At 37.5% G+C, this 22,638-nt stretch overlaps 7 protein-coding genes across 11 annotated transcripts; 5 read left to right on the top strand and 2 right to left on the bottom strand.

The window, feature by feature from the left end:
* The first annotated feature begins 1,216 nt into the window (after window positions 1-1,216).
* LOC106358512 (CTD small phosphatase-like protein 2) lies at window positions 1,217-3,607 on the top strand. 2 transcript variants are annotated; one of them, XM_022698597.2, is made up of 5 exons: window positions 1,217-1,330; window positions 1,793-1,874; window positions 2,272-2,656; window positions 2,730-3,067; window positions 3,149-3,607. In XM_022698597.2, exons 3-5 carry the CDS (start codon window positions 2,281-2,283, stop codon window positions 3,368-3,370), a joined length of 936 nt encoding a protein of 311 aa, XP_022554318.1. In that variant the 5' UTR covers window positions 1,217-1,330; window positions 1,793-1,874; window positions 2,272-2,280; the 3' UTR covers window positions 3,371-3,607. The 2 variants fall into 2 exon arrangements, with proteins under 2 accessions (XP_022554318.1, XP_013653779.1); XM_013798325.3 differs by having other exon boundaries at window positions 1,231-1,330; window positions 2,420-2,656.
* Window positions 3,608-3,763: 156 nt separating this feature from the next.
* LOC106358515 (probable serine/threonine-protein kinase SIS8) lies at window positions 3,764-8,604 on the top strand. 3 transcript variants are annotated; one of them, XM_013798329.3, is made up of 13 exons: window positions 3,764-4,319; window positions 4,593-5,033; window positions 5,146-5,249; window positions 5,394-5,991; window positions 6,116-6,404; window positions 6,644-6,684; window positions 6,812-6,880; window positions 6,973-7,073; window positions 7,191-7,269; window positions 7,370-7,537; window positions 7,651-7,700; window positions 7,772-7,948; window positions 8,185-8,604. In XM_013798329.3, exons 1-13 carry the CDS (start codon window positions 3,873-3,875, stop codon window positions 8,288-8,290), a joined length of 2,670 nt encoding a protein of 889 aa, XP_013653783.1. In that variant the 5' UTR covers window positions 3,764-3,872; the 3' UTR covers window positions 8,291-8,604. The 3 variants fall into 3 exon arrangements, with proteins under 3 accessions (XP_013653783.1, XP_048607863.1, XP_013653784.1); XM_048751906.1 differs by having other exon boundaries at window positions 6,644-6,689; window positions 6,812-6,851; XM_013798330.3 differs by having other exon boundaries at window positions 6,116-6,409; window positions 6,812-6,851.
* Window positions 8,605-8,950: 346 nt separating this feature from the next.
* LOC106420235 (uncharacterized protein ycf36-like) lies at window positions 8,951-10,318 on the top strand. Its single transcript, XM_048751911.1, has 4 exons — window positions 8,951-9,528; window positions 9,706-9,734; window positions 9,811-9,867; window positions 9,973-10,318. Exons 1-4 carry the CDS (start codon window positions 9,030-9,032, stop codon window positions 10,207-10,209), a joined length of 822 nt encoding a protein of 273 aa, XP_048607868.1. The 5' UTR covers window positions 8,951-9,029; the 3' UTR covers window positions 10,210-10,318.
* Window positions 10,319-10,694: 376 nt separating this feature from the next.
* On the top strand, window positions 10,695-11,826 carry LOC106355375 (the record flags this gene model as incomplete). The annotated part of the gene is made up of 1 exon (XM_013795341.3): window positions 10,695-11,826. A coding segment is annotated over one exon (654 nt), but the record flags the coding sequence as incomplete, so codon positions are not given.
* Window positions 11,583-13,504, bottom strand: LOC106358517. Its single transcript, XM_048751910.1, has 6 exons — window positions 13,250-13,504; window positions 12,870-12,940; window positions 12,645-12,697; window positions 12,114-12,566; window positions 11,944-12,034; window positions 11,583-11,847 (listed from the first exon to the last, which is right to left on the bottom strand). Exons 1-6 carry the CDS (start codon window positions 13,386-13,388, stop codon window positions 11,761-11,763), a joined length of 894 nt encoding a protein of 297 aa, XP_048607867.1. The 5' UTR covers window positions 13,389-13,504; the 3' UTR covers window positions 11,583-11,760.
* A 169-nt stretch (window positions 13,505-13,673) lies between these two features.
* On the bottom strand, window positions 13,674-16,780 carry LOC106358518 (protein NDL2). Of its 2 annotated transcripts, none has more exons than XM_048751907.1 (10): window positions 16,492-16,780; window positions 15,620-15,719; window positions 15,415-15,512; window positions 15,233-15,330; window positions 15,049-15,109; window positions 14,864-14,950; window positions 14,696-14,773; window positions 14,529-14,585; window positions 14,372-14,427; window positions 13,674-14,278 (listed from the first exon to the last, which is right to left on the bottom strand). In XM_048751907.1, the coding sequence occupies exons 1-10, from the start codon at window positions 16,549-16,551 to the stop codon at window positions 13,930-13,932; spliced, it is 1,044 nt and encodes a 347-aa protein (XP_048607864.1). In that variant the 5' UTR covers window positions 16,552-16,780; the 3' UTR covers window positions 13,674-13,929. The 2 variants fall into 2 exon arrangements, with proteins under 2 accessions (XP_048607864.1, XP_048607865.1); XM_048751908.1 differs by having other exon boundaries at window positions 15,233-15,321.
* A 3,866-nt stretch (window positions 16,781-20,646) lies between these two features.
* On the top strand, window positions 20,647-22,559 carry LOC106358519 (NADH dehydrogenase [ubiquinone] iron-sulfur protein 7, mitochondrial-like). The gene is made up of 2 exons (XM_013798334.3): window positions 20,647-21,130; window positions 22,116-22,559. Exons 1-2 carry the CDS (start codon window positions 20,712-20,714, stop codon window positions 22,348-22,350), a joined length of 654 nt encoding a protein of 217 aa, XP_013653788.1. The 5' UTR covers window positions 20,647-20,711; the 3' UTR covers window positions 22,351-22,559.
* Window positions 22,560-22,638: the final 79 nt, after the last annotated feature.

Below are 22,638 nucleotides of genomic sequence, written 5' to 3'. Positions count from 1 at the left end.
TTGGCGGGAAAACACGGTTTTCGACTTTGGCGAGAAAACATGTTTTTTTGTGTTTTGACGGAAAAATGTATTTTGGGAGTGTTGGCGTGAAAACATTTTTTTGTGATTTTGGCATGAAAACATGTTTTCAGTTTTTGCGGAAAAACACGTTTTTGCATTTTTGACGTGAAAACATTTTTTGCAATTTTAGCGGGAAAATGCGTTTTGGGGTTTTGGCGTGAAAAAATAGTTTTTAGCACGGGAAAAAGTGTTTTTGTAGTTTTATGAGTTTTTGTTTGTGTCAAAAATGATATTATGTCTAGGTTTGTAATTTGTGAATTACATTAGGGGTATAATAGACATTATACAATTTTAAATGAACCATCTCCATTCAAATGATCCAAATTGGTTCAGCTGAATGAACTTTAAAATTAAGCCTAAATTTTCAAAAGTCATCCGGATGATCCATCTGAATGGGTTGCACTTTTAGTGCCTAAACAAACAAAACTCTAATCTTCATCCACATGGCCCATCCAGATGGATAAACAAACAGCCCTATGTCTACCTCTCTTTTCAGAATTGCCCTTCAACATCTTTTCCATTTGCTTTACTCTTTTTTGTGCACTTTTCATTTGCTTTACTTATTTTCCATTTTTGGATAGGATTGAGAGAAAAAAAAACTGGACTGGATTTATACCTCACTTCTCAGTGATGATGTTAAAACGTCTGCATTCCTAGTTTATATGTTTCTTTTTCTAGTGTCTATATGCGGCAACAAATCTGCAGAAACATGCATGACATGAAACAACATACCTCTATTCTACAGTAATCCAACTTATAGAAACAAATAAAATGAAATTAAAGAGTAAAGACCATCCTATATAATAGTATACGACTAAATAGAATACTTGACTAGCTGAGTTTCTGATACTAGATTTAAGTCAAATAAAATAATCTTGTACTGTACAAAGATTCTTTAAACACTTTAAAAGTTTAAATATTCTTTATTTAGAGAAAAGTCATAATTAGTAATTTAATAATCATAACTGTAAGAGTAAAACCAGAAAGCTAATAGTACGACATGGTTCCTCTCATTGAACCGGCGATGCCGTCAGCCGTCACCATTTCCCGGCCAACTCCCCCCCAAATGCATGGGTTTTATTGAGTAATGAAAAAACTATCAAGCTACTAATAAAAATATTTAAAAGTACGAGGGCATTTAGTTGCAAATTCTCACCCCTTACGTATAATCGACTCTCATTCATTACCAGAAAATATTTTACTTTTTATTTCGCAAGGAGAGAGAGAGAGAGAAGAAGACGAAGAAAGAAAAAAATCGTTTTGATCGGAGGTACTCTTCTTTCTCCGATCAGCTTCACTGTCTCTAGGGTTTTTTTTTTGTGTGTTCTCTCTCCGTTTCTTCTTCTTAGCTCGAGTCTTCTCGGATAGAATCTGAGTGTGGAAGCTTCGTTGCTGAGAATTTTGCGATTTAATCGTCGTTTTTTTCAGTCAAAGCTTTATTTTTTTTCAGACAGAAACTAAACTAGCCTTTTGTATCTTCTAGTATTACCTGTTCTGTTTCTGTAAGAAAACCCAATAAAATTCCTGAATTCGATTTCGTGGGTTTTGGGTTTCCGGTTCGGTTCCGTGGGATAGAATATTGATTTCTGTCACTTTCCACGAGCGGGAGATTTCGAATTTGCCTCTTTTGGGCTCCAAAGTTTAAATCTTTGACCCTTTTTATTCTATACTTGTGATTTCATCTAGGGCTTGCTCCTCTTTTCTAATCCCAGATCTGTTTTTCTTTCTCCAGAGTCCTATCCTTCTATTTGAGCTAGCTCCGGTTCATCTCGTTTCGTGGGTTTCTACTGGGCGAAAGACAGTTCCTTTACCAGGTTAGTGCTATAACACAACCCCTCACTGTAAAAGTTTGGATCTTTTAGAACTATAATTGTAGTTGTGTAGTTCTTGAGCATACCTAGTGTTGAGTATGAATCTGAGAGTTTGGATTCTTAGAACTCTAATTGTAGATTGTGTAGTTCTCAGCATTGTGTGTCGAGTATGAATGTGAAAGTTGGGATTTTTAGAACCCTAATTGTAGATTGTGTAGTACTTGAGCATTGTGTGCTGAGAATGAATGTGAAAGTTTGGACTTTTAGATCTCTAATTGTAGCTTGCTTCTTGAGCATTGTGTGTTGAGTATGAATGTGAAAGTTAATCAATTGGGGTAGTTGCATTTGGCTTTGAGTCAGTGTGAGAGAGTTTCTACACTTATACAGTTGATGTTAATAGGTTGTTGTAATGGAAGACGATGGCTCTGCTTCTTCCTCTTCTTCTCGAGATTTGGATGCACAGAACCGTTATGATCGATTGCTTGCTCTAAATGCAAGTCCCGTTGATTCAAATTGTAACTTGGATTCGGTTTCTGCTATTTATCTAGCGATGACGAGCTCGAAGCTGGAGTGCGTCGACGAGCGTGGCCAAGACTCTCTTATAACCTCCGTATGCAACATGGAGGACGAAGAAGAGGATGAGGAGGAGCTCGACGAGTTCGATCCTTATCTCTTCATCAAAAACTTGCCCCACTTGTCCTCCGTTGTCCCTACTTTCAGACCCGTCTTGCTTCCTAAACAGACCCGAAGCTGCCCTCCCATCTCTCTAGTCCTTGACCTCGACGGTAACGCTACTCAACAAGCACTTGATGTGATCCATATAAGAGTTTGTTATATCTTTTGTTTGATTTGCGACAGAAACGCTTGTGCACTCTACTCTAGAACCGTGTGACGAGGTGGACTTCACATTCCCTGTGCATTTCAACGAAGAAGAGCATACGGTCTACGTGCGGTGCCGTCCTCACCTACAAGAGTTTATGGAGAGAGTGTCCCGTCTTTTCGAGATCATTATTTTCACAGCTAGCCAGAGTATCTACGCCGAGCAGCTTCTGAATGTGCTTGACCCCAAGAGGAAGCTCTTTCGCCATAGAGTGTACCGTGACTCGTGTGTTTTCTTTGACGGTAACTACCTTAAGGATTTGTCCGTCCTTGGACGTGACTTGTCTCGTGTCATCATCGTCGATAACTCCCCACAGGTATCATATTGCATAGTCTCATTAGTATATATTTATGAGGAATCTTCTCTGTGGTTATTCTTTGTGTGTAATTTTATATAGGCATTTGGGTTTCAAGTGGAGAACGGTGTGCCAATAGAGAGCTGGTTTAACGACCCTTCAGATAAAGAGCTCCTCCACTTGCTGCCGTTTCTTGAAAGCTTAATAGGAGCTGAAGATGTGAGGCCGATGATCGCCAAGAAGTTCAATCTAAAGGAGAAGATTGAGGCAGCTGTAGATGCACCTGAGTATCCTGCTGAGGCAGGTGATCCTTTCGAAAGGTAAAGTCTTTTCAAAAGGCAGAATCTGGCATAAAAGCTACACAAAGGAGAAGACTTGCTCTTTGGGAGAATGCTGTGGAAAGTTTCTCTTCTTTTGAGGTTGGAGGGATTAGAAGTTGGAAGATATATTATATTATATTATATATCAAATGTTGTTTTCTTATTAGTTTAAAGAACCTTGGTATACAAGAAGAAGTCACAGAATAATTATTATAATTTTTTTTAATATATTTTTGAATAATTGTGACAGTCTCCAGTAGAAGCTATTCTTACCAAATGGAGATTACTTGTGAAGAGGAAGAGTGATAGTGCGCGTGTTAGTAGAATTTGCTAACTTTACGCAGATGTCGGCGCACGTTAAGCTGAGTTATATTTATCCATTTATTTTATTGATAATAATTATTTAAAAAAAAAACAAAAATAGCGGAAAAAGACTAGAGAGATAAACTGGATTTTTTTAGAGAGAGAAAGAGAGATTCGATCAGTCCATCGTTCGTTGACGATCGATGCCGAAGATGAAGCATCTTCTCCGTAAGCTCCACATCGGAGGAAGTAGCAGTAACGGATTCGGAGACCATCATCACAGGCTAGACGAATCGACTCGACCGATGATCGATCCCACCTCTATTCGTAGCTCTAGCCCTAGCCCAGCTTCCACTCCCTCCGTCTCTTCGTCATCAGGTTTCGGTAACGCCGCCGCGACATTGCCGAGGCTGGAACCGTTTGAGCCTGCGGGGCGTGATCTGGCGGCGGCTGTGGACGGTATCGATTTTAGTTTGATGGAGGAGGAGTATCAAGTCCAGCTAGCTATGGCGATCAGCGTTTCTGATCCCGATCCGAGAGAGAATGCAGATACGGCTCAGCTTGATGCAGCTAAGCGGATTAGCCTTGGCGTTAAGGCTCCGGTCACTAACGCTGACTCCACCGTTGACTTTTTGTCGCTTCGCTATTGGGTATATACACTATATAAATTGACTAATTGTTAGATTAATTTGTCTAGAGAGTCTGGTGGTTTAGAGAAATTAGGGTTTTGCTGTAATTGATCACTGTGTATCATGCCATTTTGTAGGGACATACTATATACTGTACATTGACTAATTATTAGATTAATTTTGTCTAATGGAGTTTAGGCCTTTAGGGTTAAGAGAAGTTAGGATTCTGCTGTAGTTGATCACTCTTACTGCTTGGACTTAAGCTGGTGTTTACTTTTCTTGTTTTTTTTGTAGGGACATAAGGTTATTAACTATGACCAGAAAGTCAGGGATGGTTTTTACGATGTGTATGGGGTTACATCCAATTCTCTTTCACAAGGGAAGATGCCACTTCTCGTGGATCTTCAAGGCATCTCTGTTTCAGACAATGTTGATTATGAGGTGGTTTTGGTGAACCGGTTGCTTGATCCTGAACTTCAAGAGCTAGAGAGGAGAGCATTTGCTTTGTCTTTGGAATGTCCAGACTTTGCTCGTGGTCAGGTGTCAAGTGATTTGACTCAGAAGATTGCAAATATTGTTGTAGAGCAGATGGGTGGCCCAGTTGAGAATGCGGATGAGGCATTGAGAAGGTGGATGCATCGAAGCTATGAACTCAGGAATTCTTTGAACACCACTGTTATTCCACTTGGACGAGTTAATTTTGGTCTTGCACGTCACAGGGCTTTGCTATTCAAGGTTATAACAACTTGTTTTTACTTGTTACTAGCTTTGGTCTTAGTTATTTTATTTTGATCACTGCTATAGGATACAGGGTGAAGCTAAATAGTTATCTTTTCTTTTTTTCTAGGTGCTTGCTGATAGGATTGATCTCCCGTGCATGCTGGTAAAAGGCAGCTATTACACTGGAACTGACGATGGGGCTGTGAACTTGATTAAACTAGACAACAAAAGGTATTCATTGACTGTTGTAGTCCAACTTGATTAAAAGTAAGGGATGGTTTTTATGTTATGATTCTAGCTTCCTGATATTGGGCTCAGTTTTTATGTGATGGTACTGATATTTTGCAGAGCCCTAATTCAATCTTTACATTGCAGTGAATACATTATTGATTTAATGGGTGCTCCGGGTGCTCTGATTCCTTCGGAAGTTCCAAGTAGTTTTCTTCCAGTTTCTGGCACTGATACGAGAGTATTTCCTGATGATCTGGACACGTTGCAACATTCTTGCCCTGTACCTGAGAAAGAAATTGAAACGCCAGCATTTTCAGTTTTGGAGGAAACAGATTCCAGATATTCTGGTATTGTGGCAAACTTGTTTAATGGAAGCCATGAAGAAAACAGAGACAGATGTGCTGTTGAAAAGCATCAGACTGAGAGGTTTGAGCATGATTTTGGAAAGCTAATGCAATCACAGCAGATATCTGGTGAAAACTTGCCGCCGTTTTCTGGGAAACCGACTTGTGCACAGAAAGTAAAAGTCAAGAATGTCTCAAAGTATGTCATAAGTGCAGCAAAGAACCCTGAGTTTGCGCAGAAATTACATGCTGTCTTGTTAGAAAGTGGTGCATCACCTCCCCCAGATTTGTTTATGGATGTTAATCCACAGAACTTGAGGGAGAAGAGTTTTCTTCAAGACTTCTGGCAAGAAAGTAGCAATGCTATGAATTCTGCTGTTCCACGCAACCCAGAAAAGGTAATTTTAGGATACACTTCCTTTTACTAAATTAGCACAAGTTTCTTTTAATTCTCTCCCACCTGCACACTTGATTTATCTTAAAAATCTGAAGTCTTTGTTTATTTCCATCCACGCTGAATAGGTCGGAGATCAGTTAGCTGAACAAATGAGAGAATCTGAAAGGAACCCCACAGCACTGCAACTGTCAGCTGTTTGTACTTCAGGGGAGGTCGATTTTTCAATGAAGAAAAACTTTGATGTGGATAATATGGGTAAAGTTTCTTCACCGGAAAAGATGGAGATCGGCACTGCTGATGGCGAGCCTTCTGTTTCTGACAGTCATGAACAAGGAATTAATCCATTTCTTGGCGAGGCTGCAAAATGGGAAATTATGTGGGAAGATCTTCAGATTGGCGAGCGGATTGGTGTTGGTAAGGTTTGGTCTATCAAACATTAGATTTCCATAGAAGCTTACAAACTCTCTATACCCTGTAGTGGTATCCGTGAGGAACTTTTGATGACCCTTGATACTTAGGAATTGTCTTCTAGCCTTATGCTTGTAGCTAAAATCTAAACACCAATGATTTTCAGTTTGGTCTACTAAACTAGCCCTTAGTATCCCGGATTACAAGATCTAATGTGCTCCTTCTCGGTGTTGTTTTTATTGCAGGTTCATATGGAGAAGTTTACCGTGCAGAGTGGAATGGAACTGTGAGTTATGTTTCGGAGTCTTAATCCACTAATTCTTAGAAATGAGGCTTAGTCTGCGCTTTCTAAAACCCGGGGATTGCTATCTTACACATGGATTTCTTGGACTGATTTGTGTTTCTAATTTCAGGAAGTGGCTGTTAAGAAGTTTCTGGACCAAGATTTCTCTGGTGATGCATTGACACAGTTCAGATCTGAAGTAACTCCAGATCATTTAATCATAGACATATATGTTTCTGTAGAGTTACTTGCAATCTATTTACTCATAAATGTTTTATTTTGTTCTGATAGATTGAAATAATGTTGAGGTTGCGGCATCCAAATGTTGTTCTTTTCATGGGAGCAGTTACTCGGCCGCCAAATTTTTCCATTTTGACAGAGTTTCTACCCAGGTTAATCCTCATGCTCTTCTTTTTAAAATTCCTGAATGGACCACGTGGACTGCTAGTTGATTTCTGGTCCTCTTTTGTACATAAACTAATGGGTTAGACTTTCATGATACTATGCAGAGGGAGTTTGTATAGATTACTCCATCGACCAAATCATCAGCTTGATGAGAAGAGACGAATGCGGATGGCACTTGATGTGGTAAGCATGAGTTTCATTGTTTGAATAAAAGGCTCTAGGCGTTACTGCTATATTGCCAAAGTTCACCTAAATACTTGCCCTCTATGTGATTGTATTGCAGGCAAAGGGGATGAACTACTTGCACACCAGCCACCCAACTGTAGTACATAGGGATTTGAAATCTCCAAACCTTCTTGTTGATAAAAATTGGGTCGTGAAGGTTTGTGATTTTGGATTGTCACGCATGAAACATCACACGTATTTGTCCTCAAAATCAACTGCAGGAACGGTCAGTTACTAACTCTAATGGAACCATTCCTTATTTCTCTGAATCATAAATCTCTGTGGCAAAGTTAAACGTAGCAACTTACTAGATAAAATACCCTGCTAATGGCTGTGCAGCCCGAGTGGATGGCTCCAGAAGTGTTGAGGAATGAACCAGCTAATGAAAAGTGAGTGAAATTTTATTTACGAGAATCATATACATGTTAGTACAGAAGTATTGAGTGGTGTGCTTGCGCAGATGTGACGTGTACAGCTTTGGTGTTATATTGTGGGAGCTAGCTACATCACGCATACCCTGGAAAGGTTTAAACCCGATGCAAGTCGTTGGAGCTGTGGGATTCCAAAATCGTCGCCTTGAAATCACAGATGATATTGATCCAACCGTTGCACAGATAATCCGTGATTGTTGGCAAACGTAAGTCCACTTCCTCACTCTAAAATCCTTAAAATCTAGCAAGTAGCTGTATGATAGTATGAATCCATGTTCTGAAGATAGCTCCGAACCTTATGTTCAGCTAGCTTGAGTGGTAAAAGAAATTTCCATAGAAATGGGTCAGTGTTTAGGTTTTGATTGGAATCATCATCTGTTAGCATGCATTTGGGTGGAGTAAGCTATAAGGTGTGAGATTATTTATTTTATTTTGTGTGAAGGGAACCGCATTTACGGCCATCGTTTACGCAACTGATGCGAAGTCTGAAGCGGCTACAGGGTCTAAACAAAAGCAAGAGAGGGAACACAAGTGAAAGTTTGATGTAAAGATATTTTTAGACAGAAGCTGGTTACATCACCTGGTCTGGTTCAAAGAGCCAAATGGGTGGAGGAGTGCCATTTTTTTTTTCCTTTTGCTTTTGCTCTTTTACGGTCAGATGATGAAAGATTGTGGGGTTTAGGGAAAAGCTTGTGGAGTTCAATCGAAGTGGGAGCTCAACAACAAACAAACAAACAAACAAATCCCTATTACAACCCCATTTGTAACTAGTACTATTATTATTGTTGTTGTTACTTGTAACAACAAAAATTAGGAGAATGAACAGAAGAAAAAAAGGAAGAAAAGAATACAAGTAAGCCTACCGAGTTCTTTTTTTTTTTCTTTTTGGTTTGTGATTTGCCCCCAAAATCTGGTAAATGTAAGAAAAAACATGTGGGGGTTATTGTAAGAGCTTTTTTTACCTAAGCTCTGCTAACTCTTGTAAAAGTTAAAATGAAGTGTAAAAAAAAGATGAAGATATGACCTTCAAAAGAAACGGAGAAACGTTTGATCTGTTTATGTTTATGTAAATTTTCTTTAATCTCACACTTGAACATTGCTAACAGATTCTGAGTGAGTGGCATGGTGAGATTCAGCAACTATTATTTGAACACATTTTTTAATCTTTTTATTAAGTAAAAGAGAAGTTGAATTCTGAAAGCTCATCAATATAATAAAGGAGAGAAGCATACACTTGAAATTGAAAAATTAAATTTTTTGTAAGTAAAAAGAAAAACAAAAGCTGCGATGGCTGCTGCGACGGTGCTCCGCCATTTCACGCCAATCTCATCCTCCCTCAAACCGCCGTCTCGCCACCACCGCCGATTCCTCCACCACAGCTTATTCCCCAAACTACCCTTACACTCTCCCCCTTCTCTCCTCAAATTCGGCGCCGAAAACTCCGAGCCCCAACCTCCACCGTCTCTCCCGGAGACCGATTGTCCTGTCCCGCCGGAACAGCAGCCGATCAACGAGTACCAATCCCTCTCCTCCTCTTTCCCTTTCTCCTGGGCCTCGGGAGACCTAGTCGAGTACTCTTCAAGGCTCTTCATCACCGGAGCTTCTTTCGCAATTTTCGTCGGGTTGCCCGTTTCCTGGTTCGGATCCGTCGGACCCGAATACGAGCCCGTCAAGAGGATACTCGCCGCAAGCTCCAGCGGGATCTTCGTCGTCACGCTCGCTGTCGTGAGGATGTATCTCGGTTGGGCTTATGTCGGAAACCGTCTCCTCAGCGCCACCGTCGAGTGTATGTTTTACTTTAAACTCTTGTCTGAAAGTTAGCGAAACAACATATGATTATGTCTGAAAAATATGAAAAAAAACTCTTCTTGCATATATATATTTAGCTCAAGAAGTAGTTTTTCGATTGTGTTCTTCATTGTTGTCTTGTAATGAATCTGGGTTTAACGTTATCTCGTTGCAGATGAAGAAACTGGGTGGTATGATGGTCAGGTTAAGATCATGTCTCTCTCTTTATTTTGGTTGAGCTCTGTGTAGAAGAAGACATCATTTGTGTTGGTTTTTACAGGTATGGGTGAAAACACCTCAAGTCTTAGCACGTGACCGTCTTCTTGGTTCTTTCTCGGTAAAGCTAAGCTATGATCATAGAAATCCATAAAAAGAAATTAATATTGTTTATGAGATGTTTTGAATGATCTTTTTTTTATGTTTGTGTGGTTTGGTCTCTTAGGTGAAACCAGTCCTTACCAGATTGAAAAACACGTTAGTTATCCTCGGGTTATCGCTCATTCTTGTCGTGAACCTTGGTAATTCTCCGATTGCATCATCTTACAAGACGTATAAGGATCCTAGGGATAGATCCTCGATGCCAATCCCAGGAGCCTACAATGACGAAACCGCGAGAACGTTCGAACCAGAAGCTTTCTGTGGACCGTCTTCAGATGAACCTTCTTCAGATCTTCTGTAAAAATCTCTTAATCTTAAATACAAATACAAGACTTGTCATAGTAAATATATCTTGTACATTCTTGTAGATTGTCTCTTGATAAATCAAAACTCATTACTAGGTTTCGAAATTAGCAATATCAGTTGTTAGACAAGGTCGGTTCATGGATACTGAAAAGATGACACATTGATACTTTCAACTCTGAAACTCTTTGCTTGCCTCCATAATATCAGTATATCACCAAGATTTTTTTAAAAAGAAAATAGGAATCATAATTAAACCGTTTTAATTCTGCCTGGATGTCATGTACCAAAATACTGAAATTATGAATCTTTTTTTTTCAAATTATGAATCTAAGAGCTTAAATTAGCAAATGCATTTTGTGCTTCTAGAATGAGTTTCGGTGAGTCAATCAGATAACTAACAAATTGATAATAAACAACTGAGTCAAACATAACAAGATTAGTATTTAATAACAAACAATCATTTTATCTTATAAATCACAATTACACACCCATTTCTATTATTGTCAAACCGCATCAATAAAAACTAGTGTCTCGTCTCCATTCTACCTTACATTCAACCAACACCTGAGAGGGAGAAAGGAGGATCTAAAACAAGAATCCGCTATAAAGAAAAAGAAAAAAATGAAAACCCTAATAATATGGTGCCTTGTCTCTCAAGCAATCATCCTAACGTGCAACTCAGCCGGCTCAGGAAGAGGAGACGTCGATTTCACCATAGTCATAAAAAACGAAATGCACCACTTCAAAAAACCAGCGGTTTTCTACCATTGCACATCGAAAAAGAAAGACATGGGGTGGCACAGATCGGTCCCGTCGACAGAGTATCATTGGAGCTTCAAAGTCCCCAAGTTCGGTAACGGCGTGATGATCCACAAATGTGAGTTCAGGTCGAGGCTAGGAACAGCGAATATTGAGATTGACACGTTGTCCACGACTGCGATTCTGTGCGACGGGCATATATGCGAATACGCGGTTAGACGTAACGGGATTTATTTTATTGGATACGAGTTGTATTATCCGTTTGGAGTGTTTATAGAATTGTCGAGGCCCGTGGAGAAGCTGGTCGAGCCGTGGACGCCATGGTCACCGCAACAGCTCAAAGCTTTGCACCGTAGCAAGGACTACCATCATTGATCATACATATATTTGACTACATTAAATATTGTTGATTACACGGAATGACTTAAATCTCGCTGCACCGGTAAAAAAAAGAACATCAGTTGAATTAGATCAAATTTAGTAGATAAGAAAGTTGTCAGAAAGGAACAAAAAATCTGAAAGTTTGTAAATTATTCATTTACATAATCAATATACAAATCATAGGACATTCCATTTTTTCTCAATTGTGTTCTTTCTAAGTTTTCTTAATTTTTCGTGTTTAAATGATCATATATGTATATGAAAACAAGATAACAAGATGCAGAGTTCAGAAAGAAACATGTTTTATTTCTTTCCCTTTATGTAAACTTGGCAACTTTGAGATCATTACAGAATCAACTCCAACAGCAGGAAGAGTTATGTTATTAATTTGTTTTTTTTTTTTTGCTTAAGCTCCATATTTTGGGGCCTTCCAGAGTTTGAAAGCAACTTCATGGATGAACCGATCAGCTGGTATAACTAGATTTCCAGAGAGCTACAATGAAGAAAAAGAGAACAAAAAAAAACTCTTCAGACAAGCCATGTACTATATATTACAGCTGAACTTGCATAACGTTGAAGCCATATATACCTTTTTGAGAGCTTCGAATGATAATGTATCAACTAAGTCTCTCCGAGTCACCCCATCTTGCCATTGAGCTACCAACATAGGGCAGTAGTCCCTGTAGGTTGAACCAAACTCAGCCGTGAACAAAAAACAGTTAACTAACTTTCAGAAACGTTCTTAATCAAAATTCTTACCGAACATCATCACGTGTCTTTTCACCACGCATGGTGTAGCTCTGACGCGGGACAAGCCCTGCAAACGCGGAGTTAAAACCTTCTTGTGGAGTCTTGACAGGAAAAAGTGAAGCATCTTTGTCTGTGACAGAGCCATAGCTGAGAACAACGGAGAGATGCAAGCGAGGAGCAATCTCTGAACCCGGCTGAGCCATTTTCATGATACTACCGATCAAAGAGTCGATCATTCCAACGTTATCACCATCTATATGCACAAAAACCGAGTCGTACAGGCTCACGTCCAAGCACTTTCCTCCTTCGAATCCAAGCAGCTTTAGTAGTTCAGTTGCTGTGGCTTCAGAAGGAGATGAATCACTCTTTTGGTATGTTTCACTGAGTTGTAAGCCAATCAGTTTTCCGAAAGAAGTCAGAGTAGAACTATCCGTGACCAAAGCAGCCTTGAGTCCCATAAACCTGCATCATCATCATCTTCACAATTAATTATTGAAGAGAGTAGAAAAAAAACTATGGAGATGAGAGAAAAGGTCAAACCTTTGAGACAAAGAAGAGATCTCATGTTCACTTCCCTTAGCTTTAAGGCCACTCTGTTACAATAAAACAAACAAATTATAGGATGTTTAACCTCTAGTGCCTCATGAATACAAGAATGCAAACACATGTGTCAATCAATATACACACTCGTATTGTTGATTATCTGTCAATAAAAAAAAAAAAAAAGGTGATATAACAGAGAGTAAAGAAGTATGTATCTCTCACAACAATAGAATAAGCTTCTGAAGCATCCAGCAAATGGGAGAACTCTCGAACTATCCTCTCCTTCTCAGTTTCTGCAACAATTGAATAACACACGAGCGTGTAAATATTCCAGTAGCAAAATAGCAAAAAAGCGCAGGCAATGTAGCACGAGAGAAGATTCAAATGATGCATGAAAAGTCTAAAATGCCATCCTTATCAGAATGGTCTGGATCTCTAATCAAAGGGATCACAAGTGACTCATAAAAATCAAGGTCTGATCCAGCTCAATTCTGATCGACACTACTCCCAATCAAAGGATCGCCAACACAATCCGAAGAAACTATAGCAATTATGACCGAAACTGTTTGACGAATCAACGAAAGGAAGAGAGAGAGAGAGACCTGGAGGTGCATGAGGGAGGCTCAAGAAGCCGCAGCTAGCGACGGAAGCGAGAGAATGAATGTGAGTATGTGACGAGTCGACGACTCGAGCCAAGCCGTCACCGTACAGAACAAGTGCTTTGCTTGGTTTGTCCGCCATTCTTGTCAAAAAGCTCGACGAGAGGAATCGATTGTGGGAGAGAAAGAGAAGGGAAGACCAAATTTGATCTCCCGACAAATGTAATACTTATATATAAGTCTTGTAATAATAAAATTTAATAAATATTTTCTCCGCTTCAAAAAATATATATACTAAAAATTTCACACATATTAAAATTTGTTAATTAATTATTTTTACGATTTTTAATCAATTAAAAATTAATAAACATAACTAAAATTTTTAAAAAAATTTACAATTTACCAATATTAACTGATAAAGAATCTATTAAAAAAAAAGGTATATTTTTGTATATAATGGATATTTTCCATAAATAATTTATTCAACAGAATGTACAGACAGAACAAACAACAGCTACCACAAAAATTCTCAAAAACATAAAACATCTGTATCCCTGTCTATATCTACAACTTCAATCACATAACACAAAGAGCATCTCAAACTCCAAACCAATGTCTATTTTTACGTAATGTATATATATGTTTGCAATAATTTCTATAGCACAAGAGGAGGAGGCAGAGTGTCATAGCGCGAGTCTTGTCTTAATAGGCTTGAGCTTCAACCCCATGTTTTCAGGGGAGAGAAGCTCGGGCGAGATTCTCGTTGGACTCAAAGGACTTCTTGGGCTTACGCTCTGTGTCGGACGGTACAAACCGTATCCCATCAAAAAGTATTCCATCGGTATTACCATCGCCTGTGGCTGTTCTTCTGTCACCAGTGATCCGCTTCCTTGTACCTCGACTAGTGCGCCGTATCGTCTGTCTAGCTTTGTGGTCATGTGAACGGCTTCAGAGTGGTAAGCTGAGTTTTCGCCGATGAATATTAAAGTTCTGCATTGTAGTTTCCTTAACCCTTCGCTTAGATCCACTCTCCTGTTATTCACACAACACCAAACCAGTGTAAATATAAGATGATATTTTTTCAGGTTATTAATGAAAACAATAGTGAGGAACGATGATAACTACCCGTTGATTGCTTCAAGGTATCTCCATACATTTGTACTCTGCCGCTCGCAAAGCAACTGTATAGTTGAGAGAACACAACATTCAAATTTTAATTTCCAAAAATGTCAGAGACTTGCAAAGAAAAACAAAGGAGAAGAGAAGAAAGGTATTCACTAACTCTTCTGCATTCTTGAACAATATCAGATTCTGGAACTTGAGCATTACCACGAACTTCCTATGACAACATATGTCAAAATCATATTATTTTTCTGATGCATTATACAAATGCAAAAAAATATTTACAAGAAACTTTATAGTATTAGTACATGAGAACTGAGATAATACCTTGCTGAAGTACCGTTTAAGTAACAATTCTTTAACCACTCCGCACATGCCATAGTAGTAAAGTAAATTAGACATAACCTGCATAAAATTATGAAAATATATGATATGAGAATTAGATAATCAAGTTCGTAACCACCAACGAAGATGCCATTGTGAGAAGAAACAAACCTTATTGCACAACCATTCAGACCAAGAAGGCGCTTGGCACAGTGGAGAGACGAGTATTAATCCCAGAACTCTCTGCCTGTACTTCATCTGTTAGAATTAAAGTTTCAAGGAAAATTTAAAAAACTAGATATCAAAAATTATATGCGTAAGAAATGTACTTTTACTATCAGATCATAAGTACTTACAGCAAATAAGGTCAGAATGTAAGCTCCTGCCGTGACACCCATACACATTACTGCACCAAGTCTGGATAAGAGCCAATAAGCAATAAAGTAAAAGGAAATTAGAAAAAAAATTTAAAAAAACAACAAGAATATAAGCAGCTTAATAAACTAAACACTCACAAATAAAGCTTATGTGAATTTTTACCCGAAATAGTTAAGAACCTCGACTATCTGGTCTGCTAAGTCATCAGCTGAGAGCAAAGGAGCATCAACACCGATCACTGGAGCTCCCAACTGCAATGACTCTTGAAAAAATCGATGTAATAAGGGATATGAATTGCATTTTACAAAATGGAATGTCATAGCAGTTAAACATGAGTTACCAACCTCATGGCCAATAGGACTGATGTGATAAATGCAAAAGTTGTGGAGCAACAAGGAACTAGCTTCTGGACAAAACAACAACCCTTGAAAGGAGAACATATCTGCATCAAGACGAACGCAAAATATTACAATCAAGCACCAACTCAAAATATTACAAACAAGCAGAACTGAACATAAGTAGCTAGAGATGAAGAATTATAGTGCTTACAATTAAGAGCAACATCAGGATATGTGATAAGAGCAGGTTTATCAGGATCTCCACAAACGGCAACACATACCGGGCCATAGGTAGTCTCCACAAGGTGTTCCTGTGAAAGTAGAATTTAATTCAGTAATCAATTACTCCATGAAATAAATGAATATTGCATAGATTAGGACCACCTTCACCTATAACGTTCATTCCTCTTGTGATATTATTTACTTGATTTAGAAAAAAACAAATAATTTTAAAAATGAGTACCAACGCTTCCCATTAAAATCGCATACTCATAACCAGTAGATACGGATACATCAAAAGGGATCATACAAAAAATTACCATAAGAACCAAAACAATGAGAATAAAAATACAATCCTTAGAATTATTTTTTAAAAGTGATCCAAGAAGTGTTGTATTATATATGGATTAGTAGATCAAAATATACACACGTTCCAGATAAACTGAGACATGCATTGGAGAAAGACATGAAAAGACCAAACCTAAAGCAGAATCAACGAACCAGAAGATCAGACAACTCCATTTCGATATTTTACCGACACAACAAAAGCATCATTCCAGTTTCAGCTCCAAACAATAATGAAACATCTCCCCAGCCATTGTTTTATTACAAAACGATTCCAGAAATTTGCTAAAACCTCTTATCATAATCAAAACCAAAGCAGGGGATAATAATAATAATAATAAATAAAATCCATATAAATAATGATAAATAATAACTTAAATAAAGCAGCTCAAAGAATGCAGAAAGCAAGAAAAAAAACCAATAAAGAACCATTTCTCCTATCTTGTTCTTCCCGTAACATAAACCAAACAGAATCCTAAAAGCTCTTAACAGAACACATAAGCTCGTAAGATCATTTACCTGTCCTCCAAGAGACATTGCCTCCATATCAATGGAGACAGAACCGCTTGAATCCCCCATCTCCCTCTCTCTCTCTATCTCTATCTCTCTCCTCTGTATATTTTAAAAATAAGCTGAGAGTTTTATCTATCTTTCCATGAACTTCTCTCCTCTCTCTCGCCAAAACGATGGCTATCTTCGTTTTTTCTGTTTATAAATAGAAGACTTGTGACTTAAAATATATTTTTTAAAAATAACAGAAAACTCGTTGCGCGACCCGTACTGAGTCACCGACGGTCGACTCGGGTTTAATGTAGGATGACGGACCAGCTTAAAAATATAAAATCACAGGGGACTAACTAGATACCATGATCAACTTAACCTTGGTTAAGGGACCGACAGTTTTTTATTCCTCTTCTATATTTTACATTTTCACCCCTATATTTTCTTAATCGTTCAAATTGATCCCACGCACTTTTTATTCTACTCTATTAACCCAAAACATGTCGGCGACCTCTTTTTCATACTTTATTTTCTGTTGCTTTCATGGACACCGTATGTGTACCTTATTTATATTTTCATCAGAAAATTAAATAGAACTTTATGAATATGAAGAGTGAGGTTAAAAGAAGAGAGTAAAAACTTTCTCTACGAATGGAGGGGCAATAGTGATTCATATAATAGTAAAGGGGCGAAAATAAAGAAACGTGGTTTTAGAAATAAAAGTCCGCGTACTGTTGACTTTATGACTTTACATTGGTTTTAGACGGGACACGGTGTATCCAGGAGACAGGATGATGAATCCTCAGCCGTTGGATTTTAACTTATTTTTGTCGTCTTTCCTTTTTATGTTTAGTCTTCTTTCTCCCTATTGTGAAATATGAACACCGTGTGGTTTTGCTATAGCAAAAAACGGGGCCCATTGCATTGGAGAGTGAGAACACACATGTCGTTTTCTTGTCGAGTTGGTATGTGTCATTTGCACCCAACGAGAGCGTGAAACCATAAGTCCCTTTTGCTTAATTATAAATCCGGCTAAAACTTTGAAATTTCATTTTCCTTTGGTCAAAATTATAATTTTTATTTTCACAATTTTCAAATTTTCTTTATTATAATTCATTTTCCATATCTGAGCATCATAATTAAGTTGACCATGACATAAAAATAGAAAACAAACAAAGACATTTAATCAGTTTTTAATGATCAGGGAAATATTTAAAACCTAAGATTTATTGGGATTCCAGCTTTTAAACATGTAAAAACGTAGTAAATTATTTTAAATTTTTAATAGAAGAATCCGTATCTCTTAAATCAACTTCATTTGATTGACTGATTTATTTACTTTTTCGGAAACGTAGGATATACATTGACTAATTGATATAGCAAGCACACAATCTTTATTACGGCGTAATAAATACTCATTTATTTTAATCGTGCTAGTTAAAGTTCATTGATTTATCAAACGTGTATTGACTTGAATGGTGGTAATGACAAACTCGATGGAAGATTCTCAATCACATTGTGTTGTGCTTATGGCATTTTTTATATACTAGTGTATTCTTATTTTCAAATTATATGATTGATTGCAACGCAACAACTTAAGTCACATTTAAAAGTTTGTTTAATTTAATATTTAGATATCAAAATCAAAAGGGCGACGAATTCAAAATGAAAAGCTCATTAGTCACCGAATTAATGTACCTATATTTTATTTTCTAAGTAATAATTACATGTTAGTGTCATTGCATTCTTAGCATCTATCACCAGCTTTTGTTTTATCTTATGCTTGCCATGGAAATATTTTAATGATTAACCCACCAAACATGTTTCTTAATCTTTACATTTAGGATACCATTTTAATATGTATGTTCCTATCATCAGATGATGTAATCATCACCTAGGAGACTTGGAAATCATGTATTTCAGCGTATGTTCATTTTTCTTCTTTCTAGAGTTCATGTTCAATTCTATTATAACATATTGTTATTTGATTAACAATTTAACATTCTCAACTGCCAGAAGGAGTAGTGGAAATAATGATTTGAAATAGTTTATAACAAATTAAGGAATAAAGTATAAAAGTCGGTTAATCTTCAAAAAAAAAAAAAAAAAAAAAAAAGTATAAAAGTCGGTTATTTATTTTATGGGGTATTCTGATTTCGATCTATTGGTCGCACTACTGATTACAAAAAAAAATGCTTATTTTTAATTTCCTTCTAAAATGCCAGGCAGTTTCCTTGCATATGATTGAATTGTTGTTTTCAGCTTTTATTTTTTTAAAAGAGGGGAGACTTTCGATTTCATTTAAGAACCATGCAGTGGTTGTTTGATGAATCAAGTGACCAACAGTAACTGTTGCCCTAATTTCTGATTAATGAGGGCACGTGTGACGCCATAGTACTCAACTTTAAAGCTTAGCTTAAGATTTGGTTAATATTAAATAAATAAATAATTTTGTTGCTGTCTCCATCTCGCCACCATCACTCATCAATCTGATATACGAATCTTCCCATTATGTAGATATGCATATGCTTCTACACGAAATCTTCGCCGACAACATTTGTGTAGTAAATAGTAGTATATAGATACGTCCACACGCTGAAAGAAGCATACTGTTTTGTAGTGAAATTGTGTAGAATATATCACCAAAAGGCATATTCAAAAGTTACGTACATTAGTTTTGTTTCTTACATTATCTAGTGACATTTCTTTGCTTTTAATCCAATTCATTACATCATGGCTATTGTCTTACATGGAAGTTGTTGCAAATGTTAACCACGTGTCCATCCGTAGACACTTCCATTACTTCAAGTTTAAAGAAGTTGAGATTAAAACATTCGTACTTCTCGAAGTGAATCCTACAATTTTAGAATATTCCTGAGATAGTTTTTCTTGTGTGTGTGTTGTTATTTCTTGCGTAAAGAAGGGTTACTGTTGTGTTGTAAATAGTGGTTTCATACGACGAATATTATAGAACCAATCTTGAAATCTCATGTCATCAAAACCATATCAAGGTATCCTTTTCAGTTTCCACAGCCAAAAAGCTACATCAACTTACAAAATTTTACTCATTTTACCATTTGAACTATTTTGCCACAACCAAAACTCCATCAATATCTCTGAAGTTGTGAAAATACAATTAATGGGATAAAAGCTCAGAAAGGAGAACACGAAGGCCCATTAATATTGACAGAGCAATGCAATGATAAAAACAATAAAAGCCCAATAATTGAACTTATCGAAGCTCCTTGTTATATCTCAAACTCTGAATCATTTCCAGTTGTAGCAGTGTGCCTGCATCTCTGACTACTTCACCTTGACTAATTACCCAACTGATAACGTGATAAGTAATACCTGAACTGGAGAACATGTTCATGCACCTGCTGGTTTTCCTCTTGATCTCTATTTCTCATGAGCCATAGTTTAGAGAACCAAGCAAAACTATCTAGTAACTGAATCAATTACACTATTACCTAGTATATCCAATAACTATATGCATACCTTAGAGAAGCTTTTATCTGATCTAACGGTCTTAAATCTATTGAACAAGATTTTGCAGGTCGTTATTTCATTATTTCAAATTCGATATCTTTTAAAAAAAAATAAAATATTGTCAAGTTATATTATGTTTTTAAAATAAAAAAAGTAAAAAAAAAATAGTTACAAAAAGAATTTAAAAAAAAAATATTTTTGACGTCGTTAGCAAAACACTAAATCTTAAATCATAATCCCTAAACCCTAACCCTTTAGTAAACCCTAAACCCTTGGATAAACTCTAAACCCTTGAATAAATCCTAAACTCTAAATCAAAATCACTAAACACTAAAACACTCGAGGGTTTAGGGATTAGTATTTAGGGATTTAGTGTTTTTCTCACGAAGTTAAATTTTTTTTTTTGTAATTACTAATATTTTTTTTTCTTTTTATCTTTAAATTTTAAAAACATAATATAATTTGACAATATATTTTTTTTTTTTAAAAAAAATATCGAATATGAAATAACACAATCATATTGGTTGGTGAACCCAAGAATAATTCTTTGGCAAATGGATAAGAATATAATAATATTTAATAATCTAATGGTCTTAAAATTAAACCAAAACAATTAAAAATTACTGTAAAAAGTTAAAAAGAAGATGAAAAGGATGGTAATAATTAATATAAATAGTTTATCCACCTGGTAACTAACCACAACTCCACGACGAGAGGAAAAAAAAAAAACTCAGAGAGACAACAATCAAATGGCCATGATCACGCGCAACACCGCCACGCGCCTCCCTCTCCTCCTCCGATCTCAACGCGCCGCCGCCGCGGTCTCTCACATCCACACGTCCCTACCCGCTCTCTCCCCATCGACGTCGCCGACTTCCTACACCAGACCAGGTCCTCCTTCGACCTCATCTCCTCCTCCGCCGGGTCTCTCGAAGACGGCGGAGTTCGTGATCTCGAAGGTCGATGACCTCATGAACTGGGCTCGCAGGGGATCGATCTGGCCCATGACCTTCGGCCTCGCGTGCTGCGCCGTGGAAATGATGCATACGGGTGCTGCTCGCTACGATCTGGATCGATTCGGTATCATCTTCAGGCCTAGTCCTCGTCAATCGGATTGTATGATTGTCGCCGGGACGCTTACTAACAAGATGGCTCCTGCTCTTCGCAAGTACGTCTTCTTTCGTCAGAATTAGAGTTTCGAGATATTGTGATTTGAGTGATTTGGTTTTGGAATTATCTCTTTCCTGGCGATTTAGGGTTCATGTATTCTGATTGTGCTGCTTGATTTGCGTCAAATTGAGAGTTACTGTATGATTGATTGTAAGACTGACCATACCTTCAGTATACAGAGATGAAGAGTAGCTGCTGCACTATGCAGTGAGTTATGTAACTCGTTTCGTGTAACCTCTGTGCTTGTCTTTTGTGAGGGAGATAAAAGGATTTTAGATTATCTAGCTTGGGGAAACATGTGATCATGGGTTGGTCTTACTAATTAGAGGTTGGAGATTCATTGTTTATTATTTTGTTTTGTTTGATCTTATATGTAGCTCCTTCTGCTCACTGTTTAGAATCTTCCTTGCTTGGTTGTAATTGGGACCTGATTTCCATTTTATTGCGAGGTGTGTTGTTAATGGAAAATTGATAGCCGACACACTTTGACAAGATTCCTTATTTTTCTTGTTTGATGTTATGAAGCTTTCATTCAGCTGCAGAGCCTATTTTCTTGAAATTAGAATCTTGTTGTCAAGAAACGTATGTCTATGTTTTTTTTTTTTAAATGGTAGGCAGCTGAGCTTATATACTAATATGATGCTTTTAGGCCCCAGACACTATAGATAGAATATACACCAAGTCAATCTACTAGCTACAAGTAACCACGGGTTCTCAAAACATCAACCACCGAGACGTGCAACTTTTTGATGCATTTGATAGATGATTGATGTTGGTGTGGCTTTGCTCTTATGCTGAATTATCTATTAGTGATCGAACTAGTATTTAGGGATAAAACTCTCTCTTCAACCCACACACAAATCAAGTCTTGAATCTGGCAGAAGTCTTATATGTGGATCAGTTCAAATGTTTTAATGCTTCTGTTCTTGTTTATCCTGTTTAAAAGAAGTTCTTAGTTTTCTAATATCTCGAAACAATGATAGGGTTTATGACCAAATGCCGGAGCCAAGGTGGGTGATATCGATGGGAAGCTGCGCCAACGGAGGTGGATACTACCACTACTCCTACTCAGTGGTTCGAGGCTGTGACAGAATCGTGCCAGTCGACATCTACGTCCCTGGATGCCCTCCAACCGCTGAGGCATTGCTCTATGGACTACTCCAGCTTCAGAAGAAAATCAACAGGCGCAAGGATTTCTTGCACTGGTGGAACAAGTGATCAAAACCCTTCTTACCAATGCCAAAGCTTGGGGCTAAATAAAACGTGGACGTTTCAATGCAACGTTTATGGTGGAGATGCCATGTGAAAGAGTGCACTTTTAAGTTTGTTTGTGGAAACTTGAATAAACATAAAAATTCTGTTGTCCGACTCCTTTTTGTTATATCTACCAGTTTATCAGCTAAAAGATTCTTCTGATTCTTGTTAAATTATTCGCATGTGTGTGTGTAATTTATGCATAGACGAGCCAGTGGGCCTAAAGATTCTTTTGATTAATAGGGCCGTTAA

Source organism: Brassica napus, chromosome C3 (assembly GCF_020379485.1).
Source record: "Brassica napus cultivar Da-Ae chromosome C3, Da-Ae, whole genome shotgun sequence".
Taxonomy (NCBI): domain Eukaryota; kingdom Viridiplantae; phylum Streptophyta; class Magnoliopsida; order Brassicales; family Brassicaceae; genus Brassica; species Brassica napus.
Note: the sequence above shows the minus strand (reverse complement) of the source record. Positions and strands in the feature narration are given on the sequence as shown.

Excerpts from the sequence above, each read along its gene's own strand:
- LOC106358517 (XM_048751910.1), bottom strand. The coding sequence starts at position 13,388 with ATGGCGGACAAACCAAGCAAAGCACTTGTTCTGTACGGTGACGGCTTG. Across the intron at positions 12,567-12,644 it reads ATCTCTTCTTTGTCTCAAAG|GTTTATGGGACTCAAGGCTG; the intron begins GTTTGACCTTTT and ends ATGATGATGCAG. Across the intron at positions 12,035-12,113 it reads AAGACACGTGATGATGTTCG|GGACTACTGCCCTATGTTGG; the intron begins GTAAGAATTTTG and ends TTCAACCTACAG.
- LOC106358515 (XM_013798329.3), top strand. The coding sequence starts at position 3,873 with ATGCCGAAGATGAAGCATCTTCTCCGTAAGCTCCACATCGGAGGAAGT. Across the intron at positions 4,320-4,592 it reads TTTTGTCGCTTCGCTATTGG|GGACATAAGGTTATTAACTA; the intron begins GTATATACACTA and ends TTTTTTTTGTAG. Across the intron at positions 7,949-8,184 it reads ATCCGTGATTGTTGGCAAAC|GGAACCGCATTTACGGCCAT; the intron begins GTAAGTCCACTT and ends TTTTGTGTGAAG.
- LOC106358519 (XM_013798334.3), top strand. The coding sequence starts at position 20,712 with ATGGCCATGATCACGCGCAACACCGCCACGCGCCTCCCTCTCCTCCTC. Across the intron at positions 21,131-22,115 it reads ATGGCTCCTGCTCTTCGCAA|GGTTTATGACCAAATGCCGG; the intron begins GTACGTCTTCTT and ends AAACAATGATAG.
- LOC106420235 (XM_048751911.1), top strand. The coding sequence starts at position 9,030 with ATGGCTGCTGCGACGGTGCTCCGCCATTTCACGCCAATCTCATCCTCC. Across the intron at positions 9,529-9,705 it reads CCTCAGCGCCACCGTCGAGT|ATGAAGAAACTGGGTGGTAT; the intron begins GTATGTTTTACT and ends ATCTCGTTGCAG. Across the intron at positions 9,868-9,972 it reads GTCTTCTTGGTTCTTTCTCG|GTGAAACCAGTCCTTACCAG; the intron begins GTAAAGCTAAGC and ends TTGGTCTCTTAG.
- LOC106358512 (XM_022698597.2), top strand. The coding sequence starts at position 2,281 with ATGGAAGACGATGGCTCTGCTTCTTCCTCTTCTTCTCGAGATTTGGAT. Across the intron at positions 2,657-2,729 it reads TCTAGTCCTTGACCTCGACG|AAACGCTTGTGCACTCTACT; the intron begins GTAACGCTACTC and ends GATTTGCGACAG. Across the intron at positions 3,068-3,148 it reads TCGTCGATAACTCCCCACAG|GCATTTGGGTTTCAAGTGGA; the intron begins GTATCATATTGC and ends AATTTTATATAG.
- LOC106358518 (XM_048751907.1), bottom strand. The coding sequence starts at position 16,551 with ATGGGGGATTCAAGCGGTTCTGTCTCCATTGATATGGAGGCAATGTCT. Across the intron at positions 14,428-14,528 it reads TTGTTCAAGAATGCAGAAGA|TTGCTTTGCGAGCGGCAGAG; the intron begins GTTAGTGAATAC and ends TCAACTATACAG. Across the intron at positions 14,279-14,371 it reads TACCTTGAAGCAATCAACGG|GAGAGTGGATCTAAGCGAAG; the intron begins GTAGTTATCATC and ends TGTGAATAACAG.